The 22,289-nt window shown below is 42.8% G+C and overlaps 1 protein-coding gene across 2 annotated transcripts in view; it reads left to right on the forward strand.

Annotated features, from left to right (window-relative positions):
* The window catches only part of TCTN1 (tectonic family member 1), a 62,711-nt gene that overhangs the window by 36,804 nt on the left and 3,618 nt on the right, over positions 1–22,289 (forward strand). For both annotated transcript variants that reach the window (XM_083151395.1, XM_083151394.1), the window contains exons 5-14: positions 3,424–3,511; positions 7,275–7,381; positions 7,996–8,016; positions 9,270–9,395; positions 10,751–10,870; positions 12,318–12,399; positions 18,913–19,054; positions 19,140–19,314; positions 19,746–19,868; positions 21,917–22,082. In XM_083151395.1, coding sequence (XP_083007521.1) covers positions 3,424–3,511; positions 7,275–7,381; positions 7,996–8,016; positions 9,270–9,395; positions 10,751–10,870; positions 12,318–12,399; positions 18,913–19,054; positions 19,140–19,314; positions 19,746–19,868; positions 21,917–22,060 — 1,128 coding nt within the window. In that variant the 3' untranslated portion in view covers positions 22,061–22,082. The remainder of the gene's footprint in view (positions 1–3,423; positions 3,512–7,274; positions 7,382–7,995; positions 8,017–9,269; positions 9,396–10,750; positions 10,871–12,317; positions 12,400–18,912; positions 19,055–19,139; positions 19,315–19,745; positions 19,869–21,916; positions 22,083–22,289) is intronic.

A 22,289-nucleotide genomic window follows, 5' to 3' on the forward strand; every position in this document is an offset into this window, starting at 1 on the left:
TATTGAGGGTGCAGAATTGTTCTCAGGTGAGGTGTGTAAGTGACCAGTAGGTGGTGCTGTTACCTTGTAGAACTAAACTGATGAGTTAGCCATATGTCTACAGTGAGAGTCTCAAAGATTGTGGTTAGGAACAAGCTTACATATATTGTAGAGATGTTGGTTCTGGGCAGTCGAATGCACAGTTTCCAACCAGCTGAAAGCTTCAGTTCATCAGCTGGGCTGGAGCGGGCAGACCCTCTCCTCCCATGTAATGAGATGTCCTGCGTTGGGGGGCAATCACAGAGAGGCAGCCGGTCGTGAATCACACCACTCTCCTCCCCGGGGCAGCGGTGGAATAGAGATATACACTTTATGACAGTCCCTGAGAGTTAACCCACGCGGCAATATAGGAAGGTATGTCTTTAGCAAGCCAGTGTATACCAAGGGGTTTCAGGGATAGCTCCCTCTGAGCTTCTAAAAGTTGCCTGACACTCAGGATGGTATTAAGGTGTCAATAGTAATTGCGGGCTCACAAAGTATTAATAAAGGGGTTCCCCTTCAAATGGGTACTGTTCCAAATGTCTACTGTTCCTGTACCCAAAGGTTCCAGTGTCCCTCCGTTAGTTGTTTACTCACCCACCTCGTGGGTATTTGTAGCTGGGCTGCAACCCTTTAGATCCAGTGAGGCAATGCGAAATCGGGGTTCCCTGCCGTCTCTCTTGCTCAGATGAGGCAAGGGGGTCCTCCCGTTCAACCCCCCACGCCAGAGCGGTTAGGTCTTTCCTGTAGTAATAGCGGCACCCAACTGCTAAGAGGTTCAGCACGGCGGCCGTTCTGTGTCGTCCCGTAGGCAGTTATGGAGATATAATAGCCTCCCCAGTCCGGCAGACCAGGCGTCACATCGATATCGGGCCACAACAAAGGGGACACCGCTGCCACTCTGGGACGTCCAATAGTTAATGGCTCAGGTGCTACTACAGTGCCGGGAGTCCACTGGGAGCTCACCGCAGCCCCCCCCCCCCCCGGGTAGATGGCTGCTTAGACGCCGCGTCAGCGCCGGGAGCTCACCGTTACCTTTCTCCTCCAATGCCGTCCTCCAGTTTTGATTGGTGCCGCGAGCAAGCCGGGTCCCCTCGAAGTTCACGGTGCACCGCTACAACCAAGGTGAGCACCAAAGCAGGAGGCCTCCGACTACCTTGCATACCCTGCAATATGGCGCTGCTCCTCGCGCCTGATCACAGGCGGTCATACAGGCCTTCCACTCTGAAGGCCGGACCCCGGTGGTGGTTTAGATTTTCGGCTCCAAAACAGCTTCCACGCGATCCTCTCTGTTCACGGGGTACAGTGGAATGGTTTATATCCAGGATTAAAGCAGAGGGAAGGCGATGGGGGCAGATTTTCTTTGGAAAAGAAGGGAGCCCTGTTAAAATGCGGCCGCTCTAGGCGCCCCGCCCACCGGAAGTCTCCCAAGCATGTTTTAATTACTCTACTGTCTCAGCCTCTTGAACTGTAGCTATCTATGGGGCCCATTTATCAAACCATATTTGCTGCTAAATCCCTGAAAACACACGTTTTCGGGGTTTAGCCGCAAATATCTCCGATCCCTGCTGCGATCCTCCCTGCAGCGCTGTCGGCCACCGGCCACATCCCCCATAGGTTTCTATGGGGGATGCGAAGCTGCCCGATGTATCAACATCGGGCAGCCCGGCTTCGCACCCCTGGGCTATCGCCATTCTGGGATGGCGATAGCCCATTGTAGCCTATGGCTACACATCGCACTGCCCGAGCAGGGAAGTGCGGTAAGAGTGGTCGGCGGGGGTCAGCGCATAACCGCGCATGCGCTGACTCCCCGGCTTCCGGGTTAGGGCTTTGCAGGGACGGGCTCCTTTCCTGTCCCTGCGCCCTTAAAATTGATACATTCGTCCAATATGATCGCATTTTACAATGCGATCCTGGGCGGTAATATTCCGCCCAGATCGCATTGTAAATGCGATCATGATAAATGGGCCCCTAAGTGACGTAGGCACCCACTGAGAAGAAGAATTTTTTTCTAAGTTCCAACCCAAAGGGATTACATTAAGATTTCAGATTTTTTTTGCATACAAATGTTACCAAATTAAGTGCCTAAAAATGTATTTTAGCATGTTTTTTTAAATTCCACCTTTTAAATGTGTTTTACATAATTATTTCTTCTGTTAATCGGACCTATTAATCTGGAGCAAAATACCTATTAATGAAGCAAAAAGGGTAATGAACTCTTTGACTGAGAGGATCTACCCATCCTTGAATGAGATGGAGTTAAAGTGTTTTTTGGCTGAGGGAGAGGGCTATTCTCACTCCCAAAAATGACTTGGTAGTTAACAACAAGAACACTTTGTTGAAGAAGCTGGCTATTAGTTTGGTTAGGTACGAGTCAGTATTGCATACTTTGAACCCACGTGGAATACTACTTCGTGTACTCTCTCTCAAGGTCGTAACTCCCATAATGCTTTAACGCAACTTGAATCCACCCAAACTGTGCAATGGTACCAGGCTGGAGATGAACACTTTGCACAAACATGTCATTGAAGTGACAATATACACGGGCATCAGCCAGGGAGAACCTGTCTTCATTCTGTGAATTCCACCAGACTTATGGTGCCCATACACATGGGAGATATTGCATGCCATCCATGCGATTTTGATAAATCGCCATGACAAATCAAATACCAGCGCATGTGTAACCTGACGAAGTGCGCGGTCGAATCTCTCGTCCCCAGATATTATGTGCTGCACATAATATCTATCGCATTGAATGTGTGATCACATGTGATTGATAAAGTGCCAGCCAATCAGCTCCCAACTGCTGGTACAGTCTGTTTGAAAAATGACCGTTAGGAGTGGTACTTTATCACTCTCTATCACCCTCCACTTTATCACTGGTTAAGGCTTACTACATTTGGCCCAGTGTGAGTTATCTCAGAGTAGTGTATGCCTATGATATCTGCTGGGCGTAAAGCTGTCAGATAAAATGTCTGTTGGTCTGTCACGCATTGTATCTGACCATGTATGCCCAGCACTGATACAGTACATGTTGGAGCACCAGTCTGATCATTGGTACACTTTGCAAATGGTTGGTTGTTATCAAGATGATTTTACTTGTTGTAGGGACATGATGACAGGAAAACATAAACTGCAATGTTAGCAGATTAGCTCATACTAAGTGTATTAATAATTTAATAAGTGCACTCATTCCCATGCTGATAATCAGTGTAAATTGGACATTGCCCCACAATCAATCAACTACAAAGTATAGGAAAGAGGAATTATGATTTTTTTTTTAAATATACAATTTGTGCAAAAAAAGTATACCAAGCTCTTCTTAGTAAAATATGCATTTCTCAATAGCTTCGTCATTTTAGAATATCTATAATTAACTGTTTTAATCACTTCTCATGTTTGTAGTACGGTTCTCCGATCCTGACTCCAGACTCGTACCTTACTCTTCCCTCTCCTCTGGGTACAAGAACTTGTACAGACAATAACCCAGTCGGTAAGCTTACGTCATTTGGTATTATTACGTGCTTACAGTGTAATTTGTTAATTTTTATCATTTGAGTCTTTGCACACTTTGTTTTCACTCTATGGCCCTTATGCAGATCTGATTGCAGTACAAATTTGTTTGGAAGATGGGCAAAACCAAGTGCAGGTGGGGCAGATGTAACATGTGCAGAGAGAGTTAGATTTGGGTGGGGGTGTGTTCAAACTGAAATCTAAATTGCCGTGTAAAAATAATGCAGCCAGCATTTAACCAGATTGGGCTGGTTGGAACAATATCCTGGTAATGGATGAGAGCAAATGACAGTTGACCATTTGCTTTGAAATGCTGGAAAACTGCCAAAACTGTCACTCAGATATTACCAGGATTTTGTTCCAACCAGCCCAATCTGAGAATCGATCTGTAGATGTATGGCCACCTTTACTCTCTCTGCACATGTTACATCTGCCTCGCAGTGCACATGGTTTTGCCCATTTTCCAAACAAATGTGTACTGTGATCAGATCTGAATAAATGCCTACGGAAGACATTCATCAGGGGGAGCAGTGACAGCTACAGCAGTGAGACCTGCGATGGCAGCTCCATCAGGGGGACCAGCGGCGGCAGCTCCATCAGTGGGATATGCTGTAACGGCTTCCCCTACGCCGCGGCAGCTGTTCCCCCGTCCCTCCTGGCTGCTGTAGCCACTTTCCCTACCCTCCTGGCCACAGCAGATGCTTTCTCTCCCTCCTGCCCACGGCAGCCACCCCCGGTACGCGGTAGCTGCTTGCCGTGGCAGCTGCCCCGTCCCCCTGCCCATGGCAGCCGCCCCCTGCCTATAAATTTTTAATAAACAAAAACAAACAAAAAAAAGCAAAAAAAATTGTTTAAAAAAAAAAAGTACAAACCACCGCAACAGAACAGGACAGAGCAAGCTTTACGTCGGGGAAGGCAATAATACATTGCCGGAGACGTTAAAAATAATAACTAAAAGCAAGAGGACAGCACCTGAATATTAAGCTCAGGGGGATGTTAACAGCCCCTTTCATACATTTGAACAAGATGAAAAGAAGACCTTTTACTGGCATTGGTGATGAAAAAGCACTAACGCTGCTTAATACATCTGCCCCGTTATTTCTGTCTAGATCAATTATTTATAATATAAGAATATTTTTTGATTGCAGAGAGAATGACTATTAACACGTATATATAATTTATAATAGAGTAAACCATTTATAGATGGTAAGCTCGCGAGCAGGGCCCTCCTACCTTTTTGACTGTCTGTTATCACCCAGTTTGCCTCATTACTATTTCCAATTGCATAGTACAACGGAATTTGCTGGGTTATAATTTAAGCCCCGCACACACTGTAGGATTAATTTTCTACTCCATCCCGAAACCGCTGTGTACACATTCGATTTAGACTATATAGGACAGATCTGTACTATATAGACTTGCCTGCACATCCTATTTTTCTATTCGATTTTGATGCTGCGGGGCTACGCATCAGGATTGACTCAGGACCGAATGCGGCTGGAAACCATTAGATTTCCATTCGATTTAGCTTCTACAAACAAAATTGGGTACTTGTGAGTTATCCGGGCTCCCGATTTTGGGTACTTGCGATTTGCATGCGATATCGCATGCGATATCGCATGCGATTTGCATAAGAGCCCGCCCCCGCGAGGGGACGCGGACACCTTCACAGGTATCCGCGTGCCCTTGCGGGCTTCACAGGTGTCCGCGTCCCCTCGCGAGGCTCGCTGTGCTCGCCACGCTTCGGGCTCGGTGGCTCGCTGCGCTTGCCACACTATTCTATTCTCACTCCACGCCCTAGTGGATAGTAGGGCATGAAAAGGTCGGAGGACGCGTACCGCCGCCCCTCGCGGGCTCGCTGCGCTCGCCACGCTTCGGGTTCACGTTGATAGACACACTTTGGGGATAGTGGGGTAATGAAATGAATAGCAAATCTTATGCAAATCGCATGCTAAATCGCATGCAAATCGCAAATCGCATGCGATATCGCATGCGATATCGCATACGATCTAGTACCAAAATCGGACGCCCAGATAACTCACAAGTACCCAAAATTGAAACGTGTGTACGGGGCTGAACTGTTAATAAATAAATGTAACATCTGAAATTTATTTTGTAGCAAATTAGTTTTCTCTTCTCACACATTACAATATTCTAAATGTTTTTTATTTTATTTATTTTTTAATCAAAGCAACATTTTTAAGGATGTTTAATAAAGAACTGAGAGACAATTGACGGGATGTAATTCAGCCAGAGTTCGGCGGTAGTGTCGGATTCTGCCCAAACTTGGACTTTTTTTTAAAGGGGCAATTATTTACAAGGTAAATCCATGCCTTGTAAGTATTAAAAAAAAAAAAATGTCAAAGTTTGGCCGACATCTCACACTACCGCCTAACTCTGGCAGCATTATATTCTGCACTATATTTGGATGCAAAAAAAAATGCACGGAAACTGATTAGTGAGAAACCTCCCATGGAAATAATTTATTTCTGCAAGGTATTTCTTGGGCGCACAAAAGTGTGCTGCTGCCAGAAGTAGCAGGAAAACAGGGGTACAAGATACAATCAATTAGGAGAGCGCACTGAGGTAGATCAGTAATACATTTATTCAGTACATATTACAAATAAAAACAATGCGATACACCGATTTATGAACCAATTATGCAATCAGAGAAAGTAAAGTGACATTATTGTTTTTATTTGTAATATGTATTGAATAAATGTGTTGCCGATCTACCTCAGTGCGCGCTATTAATTGACTGTTTGCCATACTGTACTATCACTTCATTTCTCAATTGGAGATACCTAAATTAAATGATTATAACTATGTATTTGTTCGCTATATCCATATATTTTCTGCCTGCATGCCCAGAGGTGAGGCATTAATCTGGGAAAACCCTAATAGTAAGAGGCATTAATGTGACCAAAGGTACCAGAAACAATGCACCAAACGTCTATCTTCCGCTGAATAGCCAGTATTTTGACCATCTGCTTTTCTCTGTTTATATGATTAACCATAGTTTGCCAGACTTCACCATTACAGTCCATGTTTTAGAGATAAACTAGCTTGGGTCCAGATGGTTAATCAAATTGACTGTGGTACTAATTAAGTCAAGTGTGCTCAAGTATGGATAGCCTTAAAACCTGGACTGTAATGGCACAGTTTGGGAAAATAGCAAAACAGGCTATTTACTGCACATATGGCCTGATTCGGACCTGCTTGCTAAGCAGCGTTCTTTTGCTGCTTAGTGAGCGGGTAAATGCCCCCAGCTGGGAAAGCAAACGCCCATCCCCTGCCGCTGCGCAGATGTTCGTGCTTGCATGCCAATGGACGTGTACGCTTACACATCCATTTACCATCGGCAGAACGGACGACAAATCATTGAATGATTTTTTTTACCCTTTCGCAAACAAAGGTCAATATAGACTGAAGTTATTTCTAGCATCTACAATGAGAATTTATGTGGGATTGAATCTGAAGGTTTAGATATGCCTGAAATATATTTTCCTATATGAGCCATTTTGAAAATGAAAGATAAAAAATGATGGCAGAAATGTAAATCAATAATTATTTAGGATATTTGGCTATTGAATGGTATTGTTCACTGCACCAGCTGGCATTACTTATATATCTGTCACATGATCTGGTCTTACATTGCATGGATTGTACTCTGCATTAGGTTGCCATGCTTGCTAGCACTGACTCCCATCTTTCCTCATGGAAATAACTCTTCTTATCAATAGGTTTCTTGGAGAACTGGGATTTCAAATGTAGCCGAAGTATACAGATAGAAAACTGTTCTGTTCCGGCCCTGACTTTTGGGACATACACAAACATTCACATTTTGCCTGTAAGTAACTAAAGAATAATTCAGGTTTGGGTGGTAAACGTTTTCACATGAAGGCTGCATTCACCCACTGGCAGTGTTTGTCAGTGGGCAATGGACATCTTGCCTGGTACAAAGCCAGATCCTCAGACATTGTATGGTCCTCATTCCTATCACGTTCTAATTGCAACTGACTTGCATGCTGCAGCTTAGCAGATAAGCCAATAGCCTAAAGATACCTTGATGTGCGTGTCTCCACTATTGAGTGTGAATCTTGGTACGCCTCCCAGTAGTGCACACTTTCATTACCTTCACTTAACACAAGAGGAATTTAGTCATCCTTTTTTTATAAAAATTAAACACATATATTGTTTTTATGTTTTCTCCCTACATATTTGTTGGAAAATTCCATAGGAGGTCAAACAGAATCATGAGGGATACCATATTTACAAATAATATTAGGGAATTATGGATAAAGGGACAATATTGGGTGGTATTCAATTGTTAGATCACGCCGATCCATCTACAGTGACGGTAGCGAGCTGAAATGCTGGTGAAAAACAATTGAACACCACCCATTGTATCTATGAACTGTTCCTTTCCACTGAATCTCAAACATTTTTTTTTTTTTTTTACAGGTGCCAAATTCACAACATGTGGTAAGAATTTATTGTTTTTGTTTTTTTAAATCTAATCAAGTTAGTAGCAATTAGCTACATTTTGGTTTAGAACACTGGATGCACTTTTGAGATAAAAATCAACGATGTGCAATTTGCAAATGTAAAGTAAAATGTACAACCACATACCTTTTAGGGAACTTTGTGTGTCACTAACTATTGTTAGACTGATCACTGTAAAGCTGTGTACACACGGGGGCGATATATTGCTCAGTGTCTCCTTTTGAAAGGGAACCTCTGCTGAGGGAGCCGCAGAGGGAATCAGCTGGTGGCAGGAGCAAGCTCCTGCGACCAGCGATCCATAAGTGGGCTAAATACGGGAGTGCGCACCTGGCGATTTATCGCCGGTGCACACTCCAATCGCTGGCAACATGGTCGCTCAGTGACCATATTGCCAGCGATTATAGCCTGTGTGTACACACCTTAACTCAGGAATGTGTGTGTGAATTCATATTATGTATTATTAGTATTATAATTTATTTATATGGTGCCACAAGGGTTATGAAGTGCCTTATAAAGTACATACATAAATGAGCCAAACAGGAAAACCAAGAATGTATCTAGTTTTAGTTTAAACTCATTTACTGTAATTGCTGTTACCATATTTTCTGGTGAAGAGTTCCAGGAATTAACTGCTGAAGAATCCCCTTCTAAATTCCGTACACAATTTCTCTTCCTCGAGCCTCATTACATGCCCACGTGTCCTAAGTACAATCTTGTTACTGAATAAGTCTTCTCCTAGTTCCTTATCATAGCCAATCCTGTATCTGAACATACTAATCATATCTCCTCTCAAATTCTGTTTTTCAATGGGCCAATATTCTCTTACTTTTGCTGATTCCCATTTATGTAACTGTAGACTTTTTGGGGGTTTGATTTGCTATCTGAGGCTTTTTTCCTTTCAGTCTCTTAATTAGGCACTTTGATTATGTTTTTACATTTCTTATTACACATATGTGGTGAATGATTTGAGTGTCCCTTCTTGTTTATATGTTTTAAGCGCCCTCTTTTTCTTAGCCACTTAAAATTTGACTTTATTATTAAGCCACATTGGTTTACGTTTGGCTTTTTTTCATTTGCTTACCTAAGGTATAAATTTATTCGTGCCATCCTCAAGTAGTCTATGAGACAGAAAGCACATGAGGGGAGAGGGCCTTGCTCATGTGAGCTTACTTCAGTCTAAATATGTATATTTCTGAAAAAAACACTAATGAGTATATATTGTTTTACTGCAGATAAATGTGACTATACAGACTGTTACACTACAGTCCATAGATGGTGTTCTTGTTCGTGGAAATCTTAGTGACTACGCACCTTTCTATGATAGTGATACGGGGGTCTGTAACAATGCAGTTCTGGGGGTAAGTCATTTGCTTAGTTTGTAGACTATGTAGTACATATGTATGTGTAGTTTGGGAAATTCCTTCAGGTTACTGTGCAAATACACCTTCCCTTTCATTCCCAATCCTTCCCTTTCATTTCCCATACATCCCACCTACTCTCATTGTCTTGGGTTCTGTTAGTGAGAGCAGATCTGCTTGTGATTGCCAGTAGGAAATGGAATAGAGGTAAGCCGCACACTGATAGTGAAAGCCGCGGGGGCCCTTATAGTACTGATGTAAAGGGGCGAGCGTGACTAAGCGATTTTGACTACTGGCAATTTTTGATTATACTAGAATTAACATACTGGCTTGGTATTTAGTTGCAGATTGCCTAGTGAATATCGCCCTCAGCAGTGAATACCAGCGATTTTGACAGCCAGCGATCTAGCCAAAATTTCCTTGCCTGGCAACTCTTTTTTTTTTTACTAAGCGATATTCAGTTAGGCAGGGCCTCGCATCGCTATCGCCCATTGGGCGATTTGTCTAACCTTCTCAGTGATTTTTACTAACCTTCTTGTACCATGTATTTAAAATCGCTTAGAAGGATCGCACCGTGTGTACACCCTTAAGGCTCCCAGTAAATAACAAAGTTAAGGGATGTTAACTCACAGAGGGGCAGAAGTATTAAGCCTGGTGAAGTGGAGATAAAGTGGAAGGTGATAATGCACCCGCCAATCAACTCCCAACTCATTTTCACACAGCTGATTGGCTGGCGCGTTATCACCTTTCATGTTATCTTTTCACCAGGCTTAATCCTTCGGATAAATTCCCGGACTACTGGCTGAAACTGTTGTAGCACCAGAACGCAGGCTATTATCTGGGATATCTTTTCGTAACAAAAATCCCTGTTAACTGCTGCTTGCGTGCCACCTTCAGCTACTCAGGGTTTAGAGTTTTGTTTCATTTTTGTAAGCAGATTTTCTAAATAACAGGTATGATTATAATTTCTTTAGATTGATAAAATAAGTACATAGATAAATAGTGTTGGCTAGGAAGTTTAATGTAGAACTATTTGGAATCTTTATATATTTTAGCTTTAATCAGTATTTTACATTCACTTTTTATGTAGTGTTCATTCTAGCGCCCGCTATCTTTGAAAACCCATGCAGTTCCTGTTCCCTGCCTGGGGTGCCGCTGTCTGCTGTGGTGTTTCTAGCACAGGTCTGGTTTGCATATCAGTGCTGATCTATAAGCCACAATGTGCTAGAAGCACTACAGCAGACAGCGACTCCCCAGGCAGGGAAGAGGAACTGCATGGGTTTTCAAAGATAGCGGGTGCTAGAATGAACACTATTATGTGTTGTAGTTTGAAGTCCTTCTATTTTTATTTGTAGGTGAGTTACTCTGTGACATATACAGACCAAGGGGAGATTACGAATGTATCGGTATCTTTAATCCTTGGAGCTATCAACCAGAGCCCGTTTCAGCAAAAGTTTCACATACATTTCATTGAGGTATAGAATATTATAATTGTTCCTTGACAACATACCATCTTTATCTTCTACATCAGGGTGTGTGTCCAGGCAAAGTTGGAAGAGACGGCTGGGCACTAATGTAATGTAACGAGTTATCTGAGAGGCAAACCGTGAGTGCCGCGGGCATGTTGCTAAGCTAGTTGCGGGCCATACTCGGACAGAAAATCTGCATCTGCCATAATGCTTTTGATGCAGTGACAGATGCTGGCTTCTAAAGATGCACCAGGCTGTGTTACATCTACAGATGCTCCTAATGTGCGCCGCACTCCTTACACATTCCACTGCACAGATGTACTGAGGGGTAGGGCTTTGTAGTGTCATTTACATAAAGTCGCAGATGGGCAACAGCCAAAACATGCAGCTGTGTCTGCGTCAACCTATGAATCAGGCCCTTAATGTAAAGCTATGATGTATTAATGCTGTTTATCAATAACAGAATAATAACAATAATTTGGTGACTTCAGAGAATTGAGCATCAGACACTTTACTTGAAAACAACAGAGAACATCTAGATAAATCATTAGGGGCCCATTTATCGAAGATCGCATTTACAATGAGATCTGGGTGGAATGTTGCCACCCAGGATCGCATTTTACAATGGCGCTGGGATGTATCATCCCACAAGCTCTGAAAGGAACCAGTCCCTGCGATGCGCTCAGTCGAAAGCCGGGGGGGTGCGCATGGGTGGTTAGCACTGACCGGGCGGGGTGTAGCCCATAGTCTACAATGGGCTATTGCCATCTCAGAATGGCGATAGCCCAGCGATGCGATTCGCTGCTGCCCGATGTTGATACACCTATGGAGGATGCAGCTGGCGTTGATGCAGGGGGGATCGCAGCAGGGATCGGAGATTTTACTTACATTTGGGACATTTGGGTGATACTTAATATAATGGGTGTTTTGGGGATTTAGCCGCAAATATTGTTTGATAAATGTGTCAGTATGCAACAAAAGATATACAGGAATAATGACTGCGCCTTAAATACTGCTGCCCTTGATCAACCAAAAGACTCCCAAACCTTTAACACCAGAAAACAAAAAAAAAGGTAATCATAGGCGCTGTTGTTGTCTAGTATATGGTAGTATTTATCTTATATTGCTACTGTCTTGGATGCCATACAACTGAACTTTGGTGCAGGATATCTAGAACAGTAAGCCAGCTAATCCAACGCTTGTCTTCTCCTGCAAGATAAACTGTTGATTAATTGACATGATTGTAGTTTGTGTCGCTTTCGTCTATGAAATCATTAACCGAACCTAGTAACTGTTTCTGATTGCTCACTGCCATTGGTAAAGGTTATGCTTCAGAGGTAAATACCATCCCCTGAGCTGAAAGGAATGAGGAATGTAAATATAACACAGCCAACAATGATTTCTAGATAAACGCATTATCTGTGTATGCACTCAACGTTCTGTTCCGTTACAGGATGGCACAGCACCAGCTCCACTGAGCGGGAACCCAGGTTATGTATACGGGCTGCCTCTCCTTGCTGGCTTTAAATTGCCACAATATCCTTTAATTGGTGATTATTATAAATAATGAATATGTCGGAGTCTCACACCAGTGTTACTGCTTATTAGATTATCTTGTACAGTGTTATTGGAAAACACAAGCAAGAATTGTATAACTACGGACCAAGCTGGCAACTTGGCGGTCCTCAGCTACTCTAAAGCTGGGCACACACTGGAGCGTTGAGGATTCCTTTCGATATCAGTATGAATATGGCACCATGTTATTAACCCCTTCCTGACAGAGCTAGTTTTGGCGTTCCTGACAGAGCCATTTTTTTCAAATCTGACATGTCTCACTTAAGTGGGGATAACTTTTTTTTGCTTTTACTTATCCCAGTGATTTTGAGATTGTTTTTTCGTGACACATTGTACTTCAAATTAGTGGTAAATTTGGGTCGATACAGTCTGTGTTTTTTTGTGAAAAATACCAAAATGTCGTGAAAAAATGGAAAATTTAGCAATTTGCAAAATGTTAAATTTTCTGCTTGTGAGACAAATAATCATACCACTCAAAATAGTTAATAACTAACATAGACCATATGTCTACTTTATATTTCCATCATTATTTCAACTTCCTTTTAATTTTTTTGGACACTAGGAGGCTTACAATATGAATAGCAAATTCTCAAATTTTCAAGAAAATTTCAAACACTGATTTTTTTAGGGACCAGTTCAGTTCTGATGTGACTTTGAGGGACTTGTATGTGAGACACCCCCATAAATGATGCCATTTCAAAAACTGCACCCCTCACAGTATTCAAAACAGCATTTTGGAAGTTTGTTAACCCTTTAGGTGTTTCACAGGAATTAAAACAAAGTGTAGGTGGAATTTCAAAATTTCATTTTTTTAGCAGAGTTTCAATTTTAATACATTTTTCTAACGAATACAGTAGATTTTACTAGAGAAATGTGACTAAAAATTGATTCCCCCAATTCTTTTGTTTTCAAAAATATCCTATATGTGGCCCTAGTGTGCACGTTGACCAAACCACAGGCTTCATAATAGAAGGAGCACCTACTTGATTTTGGAGCCTCCTTTTTATGAGATTTTTTTTTAGGCACCATGTAGGTTTCTAGGCACCATAAGTGCTAAAAGTTAGGAACCTCCCCCACAAGTCACCCCATTTTGCAATCTACACCCCTCAGGGAATTCATCTAGGGGTATAGTGTACATTTCAAACCCCCAGGGGTTTCACCAATTTTGGTACAACTGGGATGTGAAAATGGAAAATTACATTTTTTTACACAAACATGCAGTTCTGGCTCAAAATTTTTCATTTTCACAAGGAATGAAAGAGACAAAGCACCCCAAAATCTGTGCCCCAATTTCTCCCGAGTACGGCAATGCCTCACATGTGACCAAAAAATACCAGTTGGGCGCATGGCAGGACTCAGAAGGGAAGGAGTGATTTTTGGATTTTGCAGCACAGATTTTGGTGGAATGAATGGTGGGTGCTATGTTGCATTAGCAAGACTCCCAAAGCACCAATACAGTGGAACCCCCCCACAAGTGACCCCATTTTGCAATCTACACCCCTCAGGGAATTCATCTAGGGGTATAGTGTACATTTCAAACCCCCAGGGGTTTCACCAATTTTGGTACAACTGGGATGTGAAAATGGAAAATTACATTTTTTTACACAAAAATGCAGTTCTGGCTCAAAATTTTTCATTTTCACAAGGAATGAAGGAGACAAAGCACCCCAAAGTCTGTGCCCCAATTTCTCCCGAGTACGGCAATGCCTCACATGTGACCAAAAAATACCAGTTGGGCGCATGGCAGGACTCAGAAGGGAAGGAGTGATTTTTGGATTTTGGAGCACAGATTTTGGTGGAATGAATGGTAGGTGCTATGTTGCATTACCAATACAGTGGAACCCCCCCACAAGTGACCCCATTTTGCAAACTACACCCCTCAGGGAATTCATCTAGGGGTATAGTGTACATTTCAAACCCCCAGGGGTTTCACCAATTTTGATACAACTGGGCTGTGAAAATGTAAAAATTTAATTTTTCATTTTCACAGCTCAGTTGTATCAAAATTGGTGAAACCCCTGGGGGTTTGAAATGTACACTATACCCCTTGATGAATTCCCTAAAGGGTGTAGTTTGCAAAATGGGGTCACTTGTGGGGGGGTTCCACTGTATGGGTGCTTCAGGGGTCTTGCTAATGCGACATAGCACCCACCATTCATTCCACCACCAAAAATCACTCCTTCCCTTCTGAGTCCTGCCATGCACCCAACTGGTATTTTTTGGTCACATATGAGGCATTGCCGTACTCGGGAGAAATTGGGGCACAGATTTTGGGGTGCTTTGTCTCCTTCATTCCTTGTGAAAACGAAAAATTTTGAGCCAGTACTGCATTTTTGTGTAAAAAATTAAATTTTTTTACACAAAAATGCAGATCTGGCTCAAAAGTTTTCATTTTCACAAGGAATGAAGGAGACAAAGCACCCCAAAATCTGTGCCCCAATTTCTCCCGAGTACGGCAATGCCTCATATGTGACCAAAAAATACCAGTTGGGTGCATGGCAGGACTCAGAAGGGAAGGAGTGATATTTGGTGGTGGAATGAATGGTGGGGGAGGGGGGCTGGCGCTGCGACTGGTGGGGGGTGGGAGGGGTGCTGGCGCTTCGGCTACCGGGTGGGAGGGAGGGGGGGCTGCCGGGTGGGAGGGGGGGGGCTGGCGATCGGTGGTGATCGGTGCTGTACTTAACAGCACCGATCACCACCGATCACTGTGTTACCGAGCGACTTAGCCGCCGGTAACACAGAAAACGCTGCAATTGGCTGTTCACATTTGAACAGCCAATCGCATCGATCGGCGGCGAGGGGGGGATGTCTGCTGTCAGGGACAGCAGACATCTCCAAACTGTCACTGCGTCTATAGACGCGGTGACAGTTCAAAGCCATGACGTATATATACGTCAACGGTCGGGAAGTACCTCCCGACCATGACGTATATATACGTCATATGTCTGGAATATCTATCTGTCTATATATATATATATATATATATATATATATATATATATACATATATACATATATATATATATATATATATATGTGTATATATATACATATATATATATATATATATATATATATATGTGTATATATATATACACATATATATATATACATACATACATATACATATATATATACATATATATATATATATATATATATATATATATACATATACATATATATATATATACATATATATACATATATACATATATATATATATATATACATATATATATATATATACATATACATATATATACACAAATACATATACATATATATACACATATACATATATATATATATGTGTATATATATATATATGATTTCATTTTATTCATTTTGACGTTTTTTACATGCGGGGGGGGGTTTGAGCTGGGGGGGAGCGCTGCTGCTGCTCCTTGATCACAGTGACAGGGAGCGAGCCAGCGAGGTAGGGGGAGCTGCTGCCGGAGTGAGCGCAGCTGCCGGGCGGGTAGGAGGGAGGGCTAGAGCGGCTGCCGGGCGGGTGGGAGGGTGAGCTGCGGATCGGTGGTGATCGGTGCCAGCACCGATCACCGCCGATCCCTGTGTTACCGAGCGGCTTAGCCGCCGGTAACACAGAAATAGCTGTGATTGGCTGTTCACATTTGAACAGCCAATCACAGCGATCGCCGACCGGTGGGGGCATCCCTGCCCCCCCCGGGCGGCGAGGGGGGATGTCTGCTGTCAGGGACAGCAGACATCACCTAACTGTCACTGCGTCTCTAGACGCAGTGACAGTTAGAAGTCATGACGTACATGTACGTCAAATGTCGGGAAGTACTTCCCGACCATGACGTACATGTACGTCAAATGTCGGGAAGGGGTTATAGGATGGAACGGCCACTGTTCCGTCCTTCATTAGTATGCATTAGGTGACTAGCGATATCACTAGGTTTGATATGCAGCACATCAAACCTAACGCTGTTTTATGTGACTGCGGGGGCACGCATATGGCCTGTTCACACTGAGCCATGTAGACGATATGACTGATATGTCTGATCCATCTGACCATATGGCTTATCGCAGTGTATTCCCAGATTAAGGTTGTGAGACCCAGCCCGCTCTGCCAGACTACACTTCCTATCTTAATATGGTCTCCAAGGGGTTAATTTCTGGCTTATTTCTAATGGAAATGTAATATGCAGTGGCCATTATGCGTTGTGTGCAAACACACACACCAACAGTTTATAGTTTGTGTATTGAGTAAACAGTCAAGATAATTGCTTGACCAGAAAGGAATTGAGGTGAAGGGTGTCTTTCCCTGGATTACACTACATATGTGTCCACATATATCTATCCTCGTGTCCACATATATCTATTGCCAGGGCTATTTTTCAGCAGGCTCCAGCAGGAACTGAGGCCCTTATTCTAGTTCACTCTTTCTGGCAAAATATTTCTTAGATGGACAAAACCATGTGCACTGCAGGTGAGGCAGGTGTAAAACCCCACCCAAATCTAATTATCTCTGCACAAGTAACACCTGCCTCACCTGCAGTGCACATGGTTTTGTCCATCTAAGAAATATTTTGTCTTAAAGAGTGAACTAGAATAAGGGCCTCAGTTCCTGCTGGAGCCTGCTGAAAAATAGCCCTGTCTATTGCGTTACACATAACACCAAAGCTCTGTGTATGCCATTCATCTTTTTGTGACTGTCCTTTAAATAGCATATTCTTTGCAAAGCAGAGTGAATATGATGTACAAGTAGCTTCTAATGATTAAAATGATATGCAACATGTATATGAAATGGAACATTACAGTGATTTTCTGGTAAACCGTATAACTTAGCATTTTGTATGCAGATACAGCCGCAGTCACATACTGAATATAGACAGGCCACATATCATTTAGATCAGCAGAAGTTGATTGTGCTCCCACTGCTGTTGCCCCCAATTTGCAAATAAGATACTATTTTAATAGTCGTGAAAAAGACATCCGGTGCTGTTTGGCAGAAAAGGATGCTGGATGTACATGGACACATATGTAAATACTCTTAAAGTGCCCAAACACTAATCCAATTTTGACCAATTTCACCTAAACCTGACAGATCAGGCCGAGAAATCATCACAAATCGGATGTGTGTGATGTCCCCCTTGTGTCTGATGCGCGGTTCCGTGTTCATCGGATATGAGCCTCCGACTCAGCCCCCCCCCCTCCCGACGGCGGGGAGCAGGTCACATGCAATACATGCACGTTAAAGGACCACATGCGATTCTGCTGCCCGGCTGTTGGGAAACTATATGTCCCATCATGCCTTGCCACAGCTTTGCTATTAGAGAATCCTAAAACTATGGCAAGGCATGCTGAGATGTGTAGTTCCACAACAGCTGGAGGGCCACAGTTTGGACATGCCTGATGTAAACCTTAATCAGATCATACAACCAACATCAGATTAACATCAGTTCAATTGTACACTGAGAAATAGTTTATGGTCATGTACATTGCAGCAGTAACCGTTATGTACAGTACAAAGGAGCATTGCAAGGTGAGCTTAGCAAATTGTATATTATCCAGAAGATAGAAAAAGGATGGTGAAGGCACAGATAACAGTAGACAGAGGTTGCAGTAGGATAGCTTATTACCTTGATATCAAAATCTGTGAATTAAGGGTTCAGGACCACAGACATGGTTTTTGATACAATAGGAATAAATGCATACAATGGAGTCCCAGATGCAGTCTTGATTCGATCGCAATTGGCCAAAGTTTTCAGAACACTCAATGTTGCTGCATTTGTGGTTGGGGGGGGTCTGGAATTTTGTTGCACATCCTGAGTAAGCCGATGCAGTAGTGATCTAAAGTTGCCTCTTTGGTCTCATTGGACTAAATAAGATGAACCATTTGCATATTGATGCACAGTTGCTGCTGCATACAAAGATGTCAACATTTGCGGCCACCTTTGAATCGGACCCAATGTGCAGCCTTTTATATAGTTTTGTGTAAATTGGCAAATGCTAAATGCGTTTTTATTATGGTTAGGGTGCCTCAGCCACATAATCCATGATAAGCAGCCCTCGGAGCTGCGATAACACGGCATCAGGAACTTTCACCAGATCCAATGTGTTATTACACGATAAAGGCTATTTATTTGCCTGATAAAAACAGCCTAGAATTGGTTAGCCCAATAATGACCATCCGTCAAAAATTGCGCTGTTTTTATAGGGCCAAAAAAAGATCACCGCTAATTGGACACCTTCTATGTCTGGGTGCTATAGTGATTGATCTAGAATAGTTTCCTTATAAGACTAAATTGTAGATCTCCTAAAAATGGAACTAAAAGAAAGTGACTGCATGCACGAGGAGCTCATACGTAATATGTTTCTAAGGAAGTTTTTTTTTTTTTCTTGTTTCGATAAGTAATGTATACATAAATGTACCCGAGAGCTCTGCTCTTCAGCTGTTTCTGTTGCTTTTCATGGTATCACATAACTCCTTAACAACTTGTTTAAATCAGGCATTATTCTGAGTTCTAATAGATTTGGGCAACTTACTCTGCTTAAAAGCTCCAGTGACCAGAACTGTTTAGGAGAAGATGGAAATAGGGCTCCTGTGTTATTTGGGTATAACATGATGTCTGGCTGCACACTCCGGTAACTATATTTATCTTCCTTTATGAAAGTCACAGGTGCTGTTTGTGTTGGGCATATCCTCATTTCACTCTGTTTACTTCTACAGTATGAATTATACTGATGCTGCGTATTGTCAGATTGCCGCAGATACCACACTGAGTGCACTCACAGGCCAGCAGTTTCCAGACTATGTGGCTCAGTTTGGAAATTCTCAGCCAGAGAATGTATTAGATTGGGTGGCTATTACTACCATCAATCCTGTAGAACAAGCCAGCATCGAGGTAACAACATCACTGTCTAAATACACAGGGGACAGCTAATGGAAACTTGCTTCTGGCCAACTGCTATTAGGCATTCTCGGTTTTCATTTTTACCTCATGAATACAGGCCTCCAGTAGCTTTATAGGCACAATTCACAGTTCTTTATTTATTTTTTAAATATCAATTTTCTGAAAGGTATTCTACATAAAATCAGCTAAATGGAACAATTATTTCTCCACACTTGCTGTTGTGGGAGGACCTGTCTGAGTGCTGGCGTTTGAGTGGGGGTTGAAATTCAATGTAAAATGCTTCCTTAACCCTAGATTTCGTTTTTTATTCAAGAACTATTCATGTACAATTAAGCCAGTGCTGTGAATTTTGGTTATTATTAAATATATACACATATAGGAAGGTTTTCACCAGTACCTATTGTTTGTTTTCTAATTTTAAGGGTATGTGCAAAATCCCAGTTTCTTTAGCGGTGGAAGTCAGGTGGACAAAATTTGGCTCCTTGGTTAACCCTCAAGCACAGATAGTGAATGTGACGCAGGAGATCACTCATGCTTTTATCCCAGTAAGTGTGATTTTGCTCATAACCCGGATACCGATCACTTCTCCTCTTCATTATGTGTGCAGGAAAGATAGACAATGTTTTATAAAAAGATGCTGACCACAGTTTGGGTATGTACATAGAACCATCTGCCTCTGTTATGATGTATTTTATGGTTTTATCCTGCCAACTGGTAAGCATTGTGGTGGTACTACATTGACATTAATACCGCTTTCAGAGTGCACTCTAGACCCGGATTATTGCCGTGTCATTGCGGACCCAACACGAGTTGAACACTACTCTGACCCATGTCAGGTGCAATGTGAACGTGTAGCCTGGGTCGAGCAACCCAGGTCCCGTTTACAGTATAGGGTACTTATGTATTATCTGGACTCCCATGTTAAATGCACCCCATTTTTTCATACCCCTACTATCCAACTACGCATGGAGTTGATTTTATATAGTGTGGCGAGTGCAGCGAGCCACCGTGCCCGAAGCGTGGTGAGCGCAGCGAGCCCCGCGGTCTCATAAGAAAAATGGGAGTCCAGATATTACATAAGTACCCAGTATAGCTTATTGCCGGGTCAGTGATGTCATCGGGGGCTGGGGAGGAGGCAGCGCTTGGAGCTGACAGTGCTGCCTCCTCCCCAGCCCCCGATGACGTCACTGACCCAGCAATAAGCTGGGTCAGATGCAGGGCTTTCAGACTGCAAATGCCGGGTCGCTCCTGGGATGGCCCCTTGTCCTAATCCCGGGTGCGACCCAGCATTTAGAGTCTGAAAGCGGTATTACTGTATTGGCTCTTATAATTATAGCACCATAGTGATTAGTGACTGATTTTCTACCATTTATCTGTCTCTGCAATGTTGTAGATGTTCTGAAACACATGATATATTTCAGGGTTCTGGGCCTGACACATGCATAGAAGGTTTTTGCAGTATCCAGCACCACACCTGAGACATAGAGGTGTATGTAGTGCATTTTGTGTGGATCACTTACACCAAGGGGGTGATTCTAGTTGAATCGCTCCCCTGTGCGTTCATGAGCGGGCACAGTGAATTGATTATTTGCCGGCCGTTTGCACACAGCAGTGCGGGCGGCGGGCTGCCATCTCGCCCATGGGATGGCCCAGCATTTCATGGGCGTTCCCATGAAACACTTGGCACTCCCATGGAAATTCATCAGTGGATGTCAACTGCCAGCCCGCTTCCTGCACAGGGCACTCGCAGATGTAAGACACCACGCAAGCTTCGAATAGATGTTTATGCAAAACATCCATCCACATGCGTGTGGGTGCAATCTGCTTTGCGGGTCAACCTGAATGAGGGCCCAGGTGTACAAGTAGATACGGTGCACGCACAAATCTTCAACTGGTAGATGATCATAAAGATCATTGACAAATTGTAAAATGTAACAAAAGTTGAATATACGTCACCAAAATAGTTTGTAGCGAGGCAGACAGTGGGAATTTGGAAGCATCACAGAGCGGGATGCCATCATTATAAGGATCTGATAATTACTTACATTTGTGGAAATCCCGTTAAGTTTAAAGTTTGTGTCTCCATCGCCATCTATGGAAACCATCAACAGGGCAGCCAATGGGGGGGGGTCTGCGGGTCCAGACAGAAAGGGGTCCCAGGACTGGAGTTTTTAAAGTATAATTTGTTATCAACAAAGTCCACATTTCCCTTGAAGCAATGTAGAGATTGAGTAGTGCGGCCATTGCTGCAGACACAGGTTTCACCAGGTGTTTGAGAAAGGGAAGGGGGGGCCCTGTCTATTGTCAGTCAGGGCCCCACAATTTCTAATGGCAGCCCTGACCATCAACGGAGACCACATTAATAGCCACTCCTACCCCAGTGGAGATCTATACCATGTAGCCGCATCTACCTGTTGACAGATTTCTTCTTTTTTATTAACAGTAGACATGTTTTAATTAGCTGAGTTGAATAGGAGCACACTGATATTTATGTTATATTTCTGTGTAAACTCTGGTAACAGCTGTGTGATATGGAAAATAAAGCTGGTTCGGAATTCCTGCAATTCCATCTAACTCTACTGTTTGTTTACAGAATAACTTGGGAAGAGAGCGGTTTGTGCAGATCTCTACTTCTGTGACATTTCTTGATGTGTCCGAGGCTGCAGTTCCTGGTTACAAAGCTCAACCGACCATTGACGCAAAGTTACCCTTTGATTTCTTTTATCCATTTGTATAAAGAGAAAGAAAATGCAAATCAGGTAAAATATTAGCTAGTTACCCATCTCCGCTCTGCAAATATTAATTGGGATCTGTGAATGATTGGTCAATACAGTGCATTAGTGTAGTGTGGCTGCAGTATGTATAACACAGTCCCTGTAAATATTGTCTGTGTGCCTGATTTGGAGATGGACAGAATGCTAATTCATACTCTGTTGAGCATATATTGGCTGACTGCATAATGCATC

The sequence above is a fragment of the Crinia signifera genome, chromosome 1 (assembly GCF_055691185.1).
Source record: "Crinia signifera chromosome 1, ASM5569118v1, whole genome shotgun sequence".
NCBI lineage: Eukaryota > Metazoa > Chordata > Amphibia > Anura > Myobatrachidae > Crinia > Crinia signifera.